The sequence below is a fragment of the Pelodiscus sinensis genome, chromosome 23, assembly GCF_052426305.1.
Source record: "Pelodiscus sinensis isolate ZL-2025 chromosome 23, ASM5242630v1, whole genome shotgun sequence".
Lineage (NCBI taxonomy): Eukaryota > Metazoa > Chordata > Testudines > Trionychidae > Pelodiscus > Pelodiscus sinensis.
Genome location: NC_143074.1, coordinates 11,292,817 through 11,305,039, shown reverse-complemented (window position 1 = coordinate 11,305,039; position 12,223 = coordinate 11,292,817). Strand labels below are relative to the sequence as shown.

General features: G+C 49.2%; 1 protein-coding gene across 1 annotated transcript; it reads right to left on the bottom strand.

Annotated features, from left to right (window-relative positions):
- Window positions 1-1,219: 1,219 nt before the first annotated feature.
- Window positions 1,220-11,170, bottom strand: TOR2A (torsin family 2 member A). The gene is made up of 5 exons (XM_075905266.2): window positions 10,937-11,170; window positions 8,552-8,817; window positions 7,246-7,421; window positions 6,772-6,899; window positions 1,220-3,040 (listed from the first exon to the last, which is right to left on the bottom strand). The coding sequence occupies exons 1-5, from the start codon at window positions 11,076-11,078 to the stop codon at window positions 2,796-2,798; spliced, it is 957 nt and encodes a 318-aa protein (XP_075761381.2). The 5' UTR covers window positions 11,079-11,170; the 3' UTR covers window positions 1,220-2,795.
- Window positions 11,171-12,223: the final 1,053 nt, after the last annotated feature.

Below are 12,223 nucleotides of genomic sequence, written 5' to 3'. Positions count from 1 at the left end.
TTAACTTTAGCCCAGACTTGCTCCAGGGTCTGAGCTGGATGGCCCTGCTGGGTGAGCGCCTGGGCCATGCGGGCAAAAAATGTCCACGTTCCGGCACCAGGAGCGGCTCTCATGCAGGGCCTCCTCCTCCTGCCAGAGGTCCAGGAGGGCTTCCAGCTCCCCCGACGACCAAGATGGGGCCCGTCTTTTTCTGGTCCTGGGGGCCTCCTGTACTGGGGGTGCAGGTGCCTGATCCCCCCCGGAGCTGCCATCGTGGTCTTGGGTGGCGTTGGGGACAGCAGGGGCCACGTGGCAGAGCTGTGGCCAGAGGTCCAAGAAGGGCTCCTGCCTCGTGACCTCAGCAGCCTGCGTCTGCTTTAAGGGGCTCGGGTTACCAGGAAATCCAGGAGCTGACTGTGGCTAGGAAGTCTCCAAACAGCCACTAGGGCTTTTTTCCGTTTAGCCTGCTTTTCCGCAAAACGTCTTAGCTGCCTGTCTACACTGGCCCTCTTGCAAAAAATCGTTTCTGCAAGAGGGCTTTTTCCTGAATGGGAGCGTCAAAGCATTTGTGCAAGAAGCACTGATTTCGGACAGTAGAACGTCAGTGCTCTTGTGCAAAATCAAGCGGCCAGTGTAGACAGCTGGCAAGTTTTTGCGCAAAAGCAAATCTTTTGCGCAAAGGCATATGCCAGTATAGATGCTCTCTTGCGCAAATACTTTTAAAAGAAAAACTTTTCCGTTAAAAGTATTTGCACGAAATCATGCCAGTCTAGATGCAGCCCTGGTGTATTGAAAGTCTGAAGCTATGCCTTATCCCTTCTACCTCAAACTCTCACCTTCATTGCTCTAATCCTTCTGCTGTGGTTTTAACTGTCTCCTGATCAACTCCTTGTGTTTTAAATGAAGGGCCATACATGACAGAGAAAACACATACGAATGCTCTCTTCTGTTTTAACTTGACAGAAAGCAGATGAGACTTCACAATTCCCAATACCAGTGACCCTCACTGAGGATACATGGTCCTGCTCATACCTGTATTTTTAAAAAAACAAAACAAAAAAGCACACTCCAGATAAAGACCACCACACGTTTGCCATCATCAGACACTAAATAGCTCTCCCTGTTCCAGCATGTGTTAGTTTTGTCACATCAGGCAGCCATTCCAATGCATTATGCAGGCTCAGCGGTATCTCCCTTTTAACATGTCACCTGGAATCCCAGCAAGTAACTGCTACTCATGCACAGTTTTTTAAACAGATTTATTTTAAATTAAAATAACTGAACCTTTTGGAAGAGGCAAAATGTTTAACAGCAAATCTGTAAATTGGTCCAACTGTACCCTGGGCAGGATCTGAAGTTTGATAGTGTTGGCTCCTTCTTAATCTCAATGCTGGTTGCTCCAGTGCTGTACTGAAGAGGCCTTCCTGAGGCAATTGGCACGCAAGTTCCTGGATCTCACTTTCTGTCTAGCCCCAAACCTATTTGCTCAGAGCTTACACTGGTTCCTCTTGTAGTACACTGGGCAGCCAGCTGATACAGGGTAAAAGAGCAAAGGATGCTGTGCTGGACAGTGACAGCTGAGTGTGGGGAATTGGATTCCTATGAATTATTTCCAACCCCTAGCAGCATTTAATTGTGATACAGTGAGCTGCACCTGAGGCACTGAAAGGGAATGGAATGTAGCTCTGCCAGGGACAACAGGTTATTTGAATGACAGCCTCCAATATATCTGCAAGAGACTCAGCACCTAAATGCAACTTAGATGAGACACATTCACCCTAGCAACATAATACAGCACAAGACTAAAACTTGGTACTTAATGCCCTTCCCCCAGTGAGGTAGGAATCACCATTTTTATACAGGGAAAGATTGACATACATGGCTCCCAATTCTTCCCGAGCAAGTTGTAAGTAATTGGTGCTGACTCAAGGGAGTGACTTGGTATTCTATGGTGGAAAAAGTGTTTGGGAGGTTATGGGTCTTGTTCAACACCACACCCCATGTCTTGGGCAGAGCTGCTAACAGAAATCACACATTTCTTTCCCCCACTTGCTCAGTACAGTACTGCACTTGGAACCTCACCTACCAGCACTTGTTCACAGTGAAAGAAAACCTGAGAAAAGCTGGCTCTTAACATTTGCCCTAGAGATTTAAGATGAGACTGTTCAATTTGTTTAGAATGTTCACAGAGCAGTATGGGAAGCTCCTGAACATTGGCACTACTGAAATTCACATTAAAATGTTTAAAAATGCCACTAAAAAAAGCACTAGAGGATGAAACTCCCTTGTCTGCAGCCTAGGGAAGATCATTCATCATAGCTGGGCCAGAGAATCTTGGCAGCTGCCCAGAGAAGAATGGGGAAGATCTGCTACAGTTCCAGCTATCATACGGAGGTGGCAGTAGCCAAGAACCCTTCCCAGCCATTGCGATACATCCAAGCCTCTTTCCCTTTGGACTCCGCATACGTATCAGTGTGGTATTCTTGGCTGTTCCGTGTACGCACTCTTACCTGGGCAAAGAACAGACTGATAAAGTGCTTAGAATCAGGTTAGTTTGCCCTTTGTTCCCAAGGTTGAATCCTGAAGTCTCTTCTTTAGGGCTGGAGGACAAGGACTAGCACGGAGGCAGCACTTATCCTAACAGACCGTGGAACTCTGATGCTCTTAACAGTCATCCCTGTTTTACTGGGCACAGCAGCTTTAAAAATTCTTAAATTCCACTCCTCTGAAACTGAGCAAATATATGGGCAAACTTGTCTTCCTAGACTGCTTTATCCTCAATTACGTGCTGCTTTGGAGAAAAAGTCCTTCTCAGGTTAGGAGAAGAAGGTAACACGAGAAGCCACTGTTTTACAGCCTGTTGATGAGAACACTCTCTCTTCCTCTGGGAAGTAGGGGATGCTGTCAGCAACTGCCTGAATGACATCCTGCCGTACCGGTAAACCTTGTTGGGTGAGTTCATTCATTACACATTGTTTAACGTGGTGTTGCTTCAGTGGGAGAAAAGGCACAAGGAGATCAATGAGGTTCTCTTCGATGATTCCAGACTTCCAAAACCCATCTGCAGGTGAAAAAGGAGAAGCAAAGAGCTTTACCTTCAGAGTTCTCTTGCTGTTCTATTAATTCAATCCTGTTCGCACTGGAGACACCCCCACCCTCTAGGAGGAATCAGATGTCAAAGCCAGCACCTCCAGAGCTAGTTTCTAGGAAGACATAGTCAGAACTCTGCATAGATACAAACATAATCCACAAAGATGGTAAATAATACATCTGCATCCAGAAATGCAGATATCCACAGATTTGCAGGGCTCTTATCAGAGTACCCAAAAGAGACTACAGATCTGCTTCTGTTCCCAATTCAATTGAAGGAGCTGGGTTCATCTGTTGTCCTCTAATAGTAGTCAAATCCAGTGTTCTCCAAGTACATGGTTCCTAACCTCTGTACATACTAACCTATGTTAGGCCCAATCGCAAGAACTGCTGAGCAGGGAAAGAAAGGCAACCTCGATGGGTACATCTACAGTGCAGGGCTAAAGTTGAATTAAGCCATGCAACTTCAATTGCATGGCTGAAGTTGAAATAGCTTAATTTGGCTTTTGGTGCCATTTATACAGCAGGCAGTCAAAGGAAAAACATTAGTCCTTCGACTTCCCTTACTCCTCATGAAACGAGGGTGACCGTGAGTTGGTGTCAGAAGTCTTCCAGCTCAACATTATTTTGAAATAAATGCTGGTAGTGTAGACACGCACTATGTTATTTTGGAATAATGTCAGTTATTCTGAAAGAACACTGGTCTATAGACGTACCCTAATACACTCGCCCATGGTGAGTAGATTTTACCAGCTGGCGAGTGCAGGGGCGGACTGGCCCGGTGGGCCGTTGTGACGGGCTGGCAGAAGCCCGCACTACGCGCGGCGCAGCCTCATCCAATCCGCCGGCCGAGGAGCAGAGCGCCGCTGGGAAGGGGGAAGTGCGGCGATTCTTGCCACCGGGCTGCCAGCGTGCAGCTCCAGCACGAGGAGGCAGGGCGGGATGCCAGGACGCTGGCGTGACGTGGCCCCGCTGATTTTAAAGAGCCGCAGCAGCTCGGCTCTGGCCGCGTGTCCCTGGGAACTGGCTATGGCGCGCAGCGCAGCCAGGGCCCGCCCCGCCGGCTCCAGTCCTGCCACGGCCCCAGTCCCCCTTTGTCTCCGCACCACCTGTTCCCCACGCCGCCCCTGCTCTCTGGACCCCATGCTCTCCCTCTTCCCTGCGACCCTTTGGCTCTGCACCGCCCTTGCACCCTGCACCCTGCTCCCCCTGATCCCTGCCCCCCCAGTTCTGTGCTGCCCATTCCCTGCACTGCCCCTAGACCCTGATCCCTCTGCCCCTCCCGTTCCCCATGTCTCATTCTCCGTGCCTCCACCGCACCCTGCTCCCTGCGTCCCTCTGTGCCTTCTGTTCCCTGCGCCACCCCCGTACCCTCCCCACTGTTCCCTGCACCCCTCTGGCTCTGTGCTGTCCCTGCTCCCCCTGTGGGTCGGGAATGAAGGGTGCTTGTCCATAGGGAGGGGCTGGACAGGGCAGGGAAAAGGCTGCTGTGACCCAGCAGTGAGTGAAACGGGGAGTTCACATGAAGCGCCTTTGCCTTTATGGAAAAAAACGAATGAAAACGCTATTTATAGGGCTAAAATGCCAGGACAAAAATGAAAACCAACCAACCAAAAAAAAAAAAAACCATTGCAAAATGCAAACGTGTAAAAGACAACAACAACAAAAGGGGGGGAGGGGCGGCGGCCAAAAAATGTTTTGCTTGGGGCAGCAAAAAACCTAGATCTGGCCCTGGGGAAGGGGAAGGGGCTGGGCTGAGCTGGGGGGAGGGGAGGGGAAAAATATGGGGAAGGGGCTTGTGCTGAGGGGAGGGGAGGAGAGGCAGTCAGGAGGAGAAGAAGAAGAAGAAAGGGGAAGGCACCAAGGAACAGGGGTGCAGGAGAGACAAATGCCAGGGGGCCAAGTGCAGACTGAGGAAAAGGGCAGGAGGGGAGGTGTCAGTGGGAGAGGGGACAGGGTGATGCTGGGAGAGGAGAGGGTAAGGGTACTGGGAGTTAGAGAGGGGAGGGAGAGGTGCTGGGAGAAGGTTTGAAAGAAGGGGTGGGCATGAGGAATGCGGGGATGGAGCAAGGCATCCGTGAGGGCACGGGCATGAGGGGAATGGGGGCAGAGGGTGGTGGGTATCAGGGAAAAAGAGGGCAAAGGGGGCAGGGGCAGTGAAGGAAGGGGGAGGCACCAGGAGGGTGCAGGTGCCAAGGGATTCTGGGGGTGAAGCAGAAGGGGAGACACCTGCAGCGGAGGGACCAGCACCAGAGGAGAGAGGCAGGGCAGGTGTGTAGAGGGAGGTTTTAGGAGAGGGGATGAGGAGGGGTAGCTAACATGATCAGAGTGGGGCTACTGGAGGAGTGGGCACAGGGGGGAAAGAAGGGCTGGTGGAGGGGGGCAGGTCTCAGGAAGGCTGAGGGCAGTGAGAAGGGCAGGAGTCAGGACAGCAGAGGAGGGTGAGGGGTTGGGGGGGCAGCAGGCACCAGGAGGGCTGATGGAGCAAGGGAAGGAGACATGGCAGCAGAGAGAAAAAGTAGAGGTTTATAAGATATTTATTAATAACTTGGGTGATATTTATTAATAACTTATTAGTAATTACTGTTCTTATTCTTATTAGGAATTTATGCATAAAAAAAGCCACACACACTTTTTGTGGGGGAGGGTGGCGAGTCCCTTTTTTGTCTGGCGAGTAGGTTTTTCCATAATTTGTCGAGCCCTGGTGATCAGTCTCTCTCAGGATCAGGCTCTTAACTAGATTTTTATTATGCCCGACTACCCTTTGGCTCCTATTCAGTCACGGATGCCCCTTCTTCCAACAGAGCTCTGCTAAGCATGGCAATGTTTCTATAGGCTTGAAAAGTACAACCACTCTTCATCTGCCAAAGCAATCCATCCAGACCCTAACTCTACTTCAGGCCTTTTCCTGAAAACTGATAATAGCTTGGCATGTACAGGCAGTCCCCGGGTTACGTACAAGATAGGGACTGTAGGTTTGTTCTTAAGTTGAATTTGTACTTAAGTCGGAACTGGCGTCCAGATTCAGCCGCTGCTGAAACTGACCAGCGGCTGACTACAGGAAGCCCGAGGCAGAGTTTCTCAGCCCCGGGCTTCCTAGAATCAGCCGCTGATCAGTTTCAACAGCAGCTGAATCTGGACACCTGGGACAGAGCAGTTGGGGCGATGCCGGGTAGGTCCCCGCAGCGCCGCACCTCGGTGCTGCGGGGACCAACCCGGCAGCACCCCAGCTGCTCTACCCCAGGTGTCCCCAAGTCAGCTGCTGCTGAAACTGATCAGCGGCTGATTCCAGGAAGCCCGGGGCAGAGCAACTGCGACCAGGGAGACGCGGAGCAAAGCCGTGGAGGACCCGGGCGGCGGGACCGTGGCGCGTCTGGGCGGTCTCGCCGTCCGTGTCCTCCACGGCTTTGCTCCGCGTCTCCCTGGTCTGCTGGGACCCCCCCAGCAGACCAGGGAGATGCGGAGCAGCTTTTCTCGCCCCGGAGGACGCGGGCGGCGGGACCGTGGCACGTCTGGACGGTCCCGCCGCCCGCGTCCTCTGGGGCGAGAAAAGCCTCGTTCGTAAGTACGGATCGTAACCCGGGGACTGCCTGTATGTAAAATACTGTATAAATATCATTGGCTTATTTAAAATAGGGTTTGGTTCCCCCGCTGGTGAACATGCTCAATGAAAAGCATTTCCCTGTATATGGAAAGACTTACTATTGGGATTTTCAAACACAGCTTCTGAAACTGCAGATTCCAGATCTTGCAGGCTGATCTCTTCTCGGTCCTTGCGAGCATACCAAAGATCCAGCGTCATTTGATTAATTTGCTCACCCCCTCCATTGCTGCGAAATACCAAGGCAAGAAATTACCAGAGAATTATCACATTACATCAACATAGTCTACTGTACTGCATTGGCACGGCCTCATCCTGCAGTGAGTATGGAAGCAGTCTTGGTATTCTCACCTGATTAGCCTATGAAGACTGCTACAGAAGTTGCTAAATAGCAGAAAAGGCAAAGCACTAGGAGACCTTGTACCTTGGGATACTAAAATGAGCTGAGATCTCACGGAACTAGCAGAAAAGACATGCTCTTGGAGGTTAAAATAGAGAGGAACTTAACATTTGTAAATTAGTAGCACTGCATTAGATTAATCCAGCTATACTGGCTGTAGAAGGAGTTATTCTACCTTATGAAAATGAAGATAGCTTTTCGGTAGTTGGTTCCATACACAACCCAGGAGGGTCCAAGGAATGGTATAATCACATCAATCAGACCTGGGTGCATCTTATCCATCTCATCAAAGAGAAACACTGATCGGCCACAGTTTGTCAAGTTCCCCTGGATCCAACTCTTCAGGTTTTCCTGGAAAAATTAAACCAAGCCAGTTAGGACCACACATTTGTGAGGTGAGCTTGAGCTACTAAGGAGCTAAGCTTACACGAGAACTCAATCAGGGCTAAGAATACTAGAAAACCTCAAAATCTGCTGTTCTTTAGAACAGCATCTATGATGTTCGGCCCAGAAAGAAGCGCCTACTTTGTACAATGTAAGACTGACTATCATTTGTGAAGGTTCTCTGGTAAACTGCTTTGCTCTTAATTCAACTGATGATCAATTCCATTAATTAATTTTGCCTAACTTAATCTAGTCTTAGTAACAAATCTTTAAATGGATTTGTTACTAAGACTAGATTTAGTTTAAGCATGGATCAAACTGAAATTTAACAGCGCAACAAGTTTAATAGTCCCCAAAAATTATTGAAAACATACTCTCTCCCTTCACTCTAAGCTGAGACCAGCCATTAGTACAGATACACAGAAAAATATATTTTAACCAAATTCAGTTCTGGTGTAAGCATATCAAACTCCTCTGACATCAACTGCACATTCTTACAAGACTGCAGCTGATCCAATATTCACACTATTCTATATTTTCATGTACGTACTTCCTGGTGAAACATATTAGGTCTTCACTGAAGCATTTTTTCTAATAGAAAACTTGGGCTCAAATCACCTGTCTCCTAAGGAATCAAGAGAGCTATATTTTTTTCCTCCAAATATGGTGTAAAGAAACCCACAAATGTCATTAGTTCTGCTCCATTCAGTATTTATCAGCTAACCTCCTTGCATAAGTGCCTTTAGTTTCTGGACAATGCCAAGGTTAACAGGAGTACAATCAAGTGGTTAGAGCGGGGGGCTGATAGCAAGACTGGGTTATAGGGCCACTTCTTCCACTGATTTGCAGTTTAACCTTGGACAAGTCACTGGCCCTAGCTGTATCTCAGTTTTCTCATCTGTAAAGCTGAGATCGTATCCCACTGGCTTAATTAGTGTTTGGAAAGCATCGGATCAGTCTCAGATTAGAGCTTATATTGCACTTTACAACATATGTTGGAAAGTGGGAGAGGAATTTCAGTATTTATCCAATGGCTGTCTAGATAATTAGAAGAGGAAGTAAGTCTGGTAACTTAGCTTTCAGAGGCCTACATTTACCTTGTACTGCTCGATCTGTTCAGCGTGGGGAAAGTGCACTATTGGGGAGAACTGGTGGACATATGGACTGCGGATCCCATCTCGAAACAAATTACGGACAAGCATGGAGCTCACATATGTTTTGCCTGTGCCAGTCCAGCCATGGAAGGACATCACCAGTGGTTTGATGGGATCATGATTTTGTAAAAACTCTCTCACTCCTTTCACCACCAATTGCCTCACCAGGTGCTGCCCAACCAGGTTCAGGGCCAAGTCACACTCCAAACCTGGAATTAATCCAAACCAAAATTTAGAATGTGTTGGGTTAAGAGCTGGAAGTAATTTGGGCTATTTTTTGAACACATCTCTGCCCTCTCCCCTCTGACGCTAGGTTGAGATTCCTTTGGGATAACTTCATAGAATACTAAAACTGGAAGGGACCTAACGAGGTCATCAACTCCAGACCCCTGCCCTCACAGCAGGACCAAGCATCATTTAGATCAGTGTTTCTCTACCTTTTTTTTGCTCATGGCCCCCTTCTGAGCCTTGTTTACCTCTGTGGCCCCCCTCATAGCTGCTGTTAGTTGGAAAAAAAGGTACATAATTTACCTAATGTTCCGGTTTTTTACATGTGGCCCCCTAAAGGTAGGGCATGGCCCCTAGGGAGCCATATGGCCCACGGTTGAGAACCTCTGATTTAGATCATCCCTGATAGATGTCTATCTAACCTGCTCTTACATATCTCCAGTGATGGAGATTCCACAACCTCCCTAGGCAATTTATTCCAGTGTTTAACAACCCTGACAGTTGGGAAGTTTTACCTAATGTCCAACCGAAACCTCCCTTTAAGCCCATTGCTTTTTGTCCAAACATCAGAGGTCAAGAAGAACAATTTTTCTTCCTTCTCCTTGTAACACCCTTTTAGGTACTTGAAAACTGCTATCATGTCCTATGATTCCCCTCTTGGTCTTCTCTTTTACAAACTAAATAAACTGAAAGTATTGGGTTTTCCCACATAGGTCATGTTTTCTAGACTTTTAATAATTTTTGTTGCTCTTCTCTGGACCTTCTCCAATTTCTCCACATCTTTCTTGAAATATGGTGCCTAGAATTGGACAGAATATTCCAACTGAGGTCAAATTGGAACAGAACAGAATGGAAGAATTACTTCTTGTGTCTTGCTCACAACATTCCTGTTAATGCAGCCCCGAATCGTGTTTGCTTTTTTTGCAACAGTGTCACACTGTTGACTCATACTTATCTTGTGGTCCACTATGATCCCTAGATCCCTTTCTGCAGTGCTCCTTTCTAGACAGTCGCTTCTCATTCTGTATGAGTGAAACTGATTGTTCCTTCCTAAGTGGAGCACTTTGCATTTGCATTTCTCAGATGACTCTGGGCCTGTGTACTTCTTTAACTTTACCAGTATAGTAAAAACAGTGTATGTGTATTTTTATCAGCATAAAAGTGTTCCAAGCACTGAAAAGCTATACTGGCATTAAGGCACTTTAACAGCAGTATAACTATGTTCACACTATAGTTTTTATTGGTATAACTAGTTAAGAAAAAAAAAATCATACCACTAACCAACGGTTAGTTTTATACTAATAAAACTTTTACGTGTAGGCCAGGTCTTCATAATGGTAGCAAGGAGTTTAACTGGGAGTAATGGGATGCACTTAAGAAAAGGAAAAAACCCCATGAATTTCAGGACTACCCTGGGGTTTTCTCCAGGTGGAGGTGCGCTGAAGTGTAGAAAGTCTTCAGGGGACATTACCCTTTGAAATCAGAGTGGACAGAAACACTGAACAGCCAGGAAGACATTATCCAGGCACTAATCAATGTATATTGAAGTAGACGAACATATTTCCAATAGGCCTTGGATCAGGCTCTAGCCAGCACAAAGCAGCAAGTCTTTCTGAACATCTGTGGCCCTCAAGGAAGTGGTTTTACTGCAGGACTGCCTAGAGAAGAGGCACCTTTTCACCTCCCCCCTAAGGATGCTCACAGCACCCACAATCGCCCATAGCCCCGCAGAGCCGGACTGGGACCTGCTGACCTAGTGTCTCCCCGGAGCGCCAGTCACCCCGGGCTGGGGGTCGCCTCACGCGCGTTGTTCTGCACACTGGCCCCGAGACAGCCGCGCTCGGAGCTCAGAGGGCGCTGAAGAGAGACGCCCTGCGGCAGGGCAGGCAGCACAACCCTCGCCCGGCCCCTCAACTCTTCGGAGAGGGGCCCCAGGGTGGCCCCTCAGTCCGCCCCTACAGGAGCCCCCCTCCCCGGCTCTTCGGGATTCCCCGCCCCGCCCCCTCGACCTCCTGCCGCCGGCTACCCCCAGAGGGGGCGCCCGCCTCGGCTTCCCCCCGGCCCCCGGCGCCGCTGCCCCCCTCAGGCTGCCCCGCTCACCGCGCACGTCGGGCCGGAAGTCGCACTCGCAGGCGGCCGAGAAGCTGCAGTGCAGGGAGCGCAGGTCCCAGGCGGCGGCCGAGCCCGCGGCCCCCAGCAGCAGCAGCAGCAGGAGCCGGAGCGGCCCGGAGCCGCCCCCCATCCCCCCGCGCTGCCGCCGGCCCGGTCCCAGGCTGCCCCGCGCGCCGCTCCAAGGAGGGCGGGAAGGCACCACCGGAAACGCGGCTGTTTCGAGCACTGAGGGGAGGGGGCTGCGGCGGGGGCGGGGACAGAGCAGGCAGGGGTGGGGCCGACAGGAGGCTTAAGCGGGGGCGGGGCTGCAGGGCTGAGAGTCGGGGCGAGAACGCCCCAGGAAAAGCAGAGAAGTCGGGCTGGGTCAGAGCAAGGTCTGTCCAGCCCCGCGTCCTGTCTTCCCACGGGGCCAAGGCCAGCTGCTGTGAACAGAACAGGGACTCCTCGAGTGGGCCCTCCCCTGGCACCCATTCCCGGCCCCTGGCAAGCAGAGGATCTGGACATCATCCCTGCCCGTCCTGGCTAATAGCCATCGACGGGCCAGACCTCCATGAGTCTAGCTAGCTCTTGTTCTGAACCCTGTTAAAGTCCTGGTCTTCACCACATCCTCTGGCAAGGAGTTCCGCAGGTTGACTGTGTGTTGTGTGAAGAAATACTTCCTTTTGTTTGTTTTAAACCTGCTACCTAGTCATTTCATTTGGGAGCCCCTTAGTTCTTGTGTTATGGGAAGTAGGGAATAACTCTTTTTCATTTTTTCCGCACCGGTCATAATTTTATAGATCTCTATTTTAACACCTGCCCTTATCTCTTTTCCAAGCTGAAAAGTTCCAGTCTTATTAATTTCTCCTCCCATGGCAGCTGTTCCATATCTTTAATCATTTTTGTTGCCCTTTTCTGAACTTTTTCCAATGCCTAGATATCTTTTTTGAGGTGACCATATCTGTATGCAGTATTCAATATGTGGGCATACCCCGGATTTATAGAGCCAATAAGATATTCTCTGTCTTATTCTCTATTCCTTTTTAAAAGATTCCTACATTCTATTTGTTTTTTTGATTGCCGTTGCACATTGAGTGGAGGTTTTCAGAGAACTATCCACAATGACTCCAAAATCTCTCTCTTGAGTGGTAATAGCTAACTTTTACTCTGCATCATTTTGAACGTATAGGTGGGATTATGTTTTCCAATATGCATTACTTTGCATTTATCAGCATTAAAATTCATCTGTCATTTTGTTGGCCAGTAACCTAGTTTTGTTGAGATCCTTTTGAAGCT

Bases quoted from the DNA above. Each gene is read 5' to 3' on its own strand.
- TOR2A (XM_075905266.2), bottom strand. From the start codon at position 11,078: ATGGGGGGCGGCTCCGGGCCGCTCCGGCTCCTGCTGCTGCTGCTGCTG. The intron at 6,900-7,245 runs GTAGAATAACTC...GGTATTTCGCAG, and splicing joins GCTATCTTCATTTTCATAAG to CAATGGAGGGGGTGAGCAAA. The intron at 3,041-6,771 runs GTAAGTCTTTCC...TTTCACCTGCAG, and splicing joins TGTGTTTGAAAATCCCAATA to ATGGGTTTTGGAAGTCTGGA.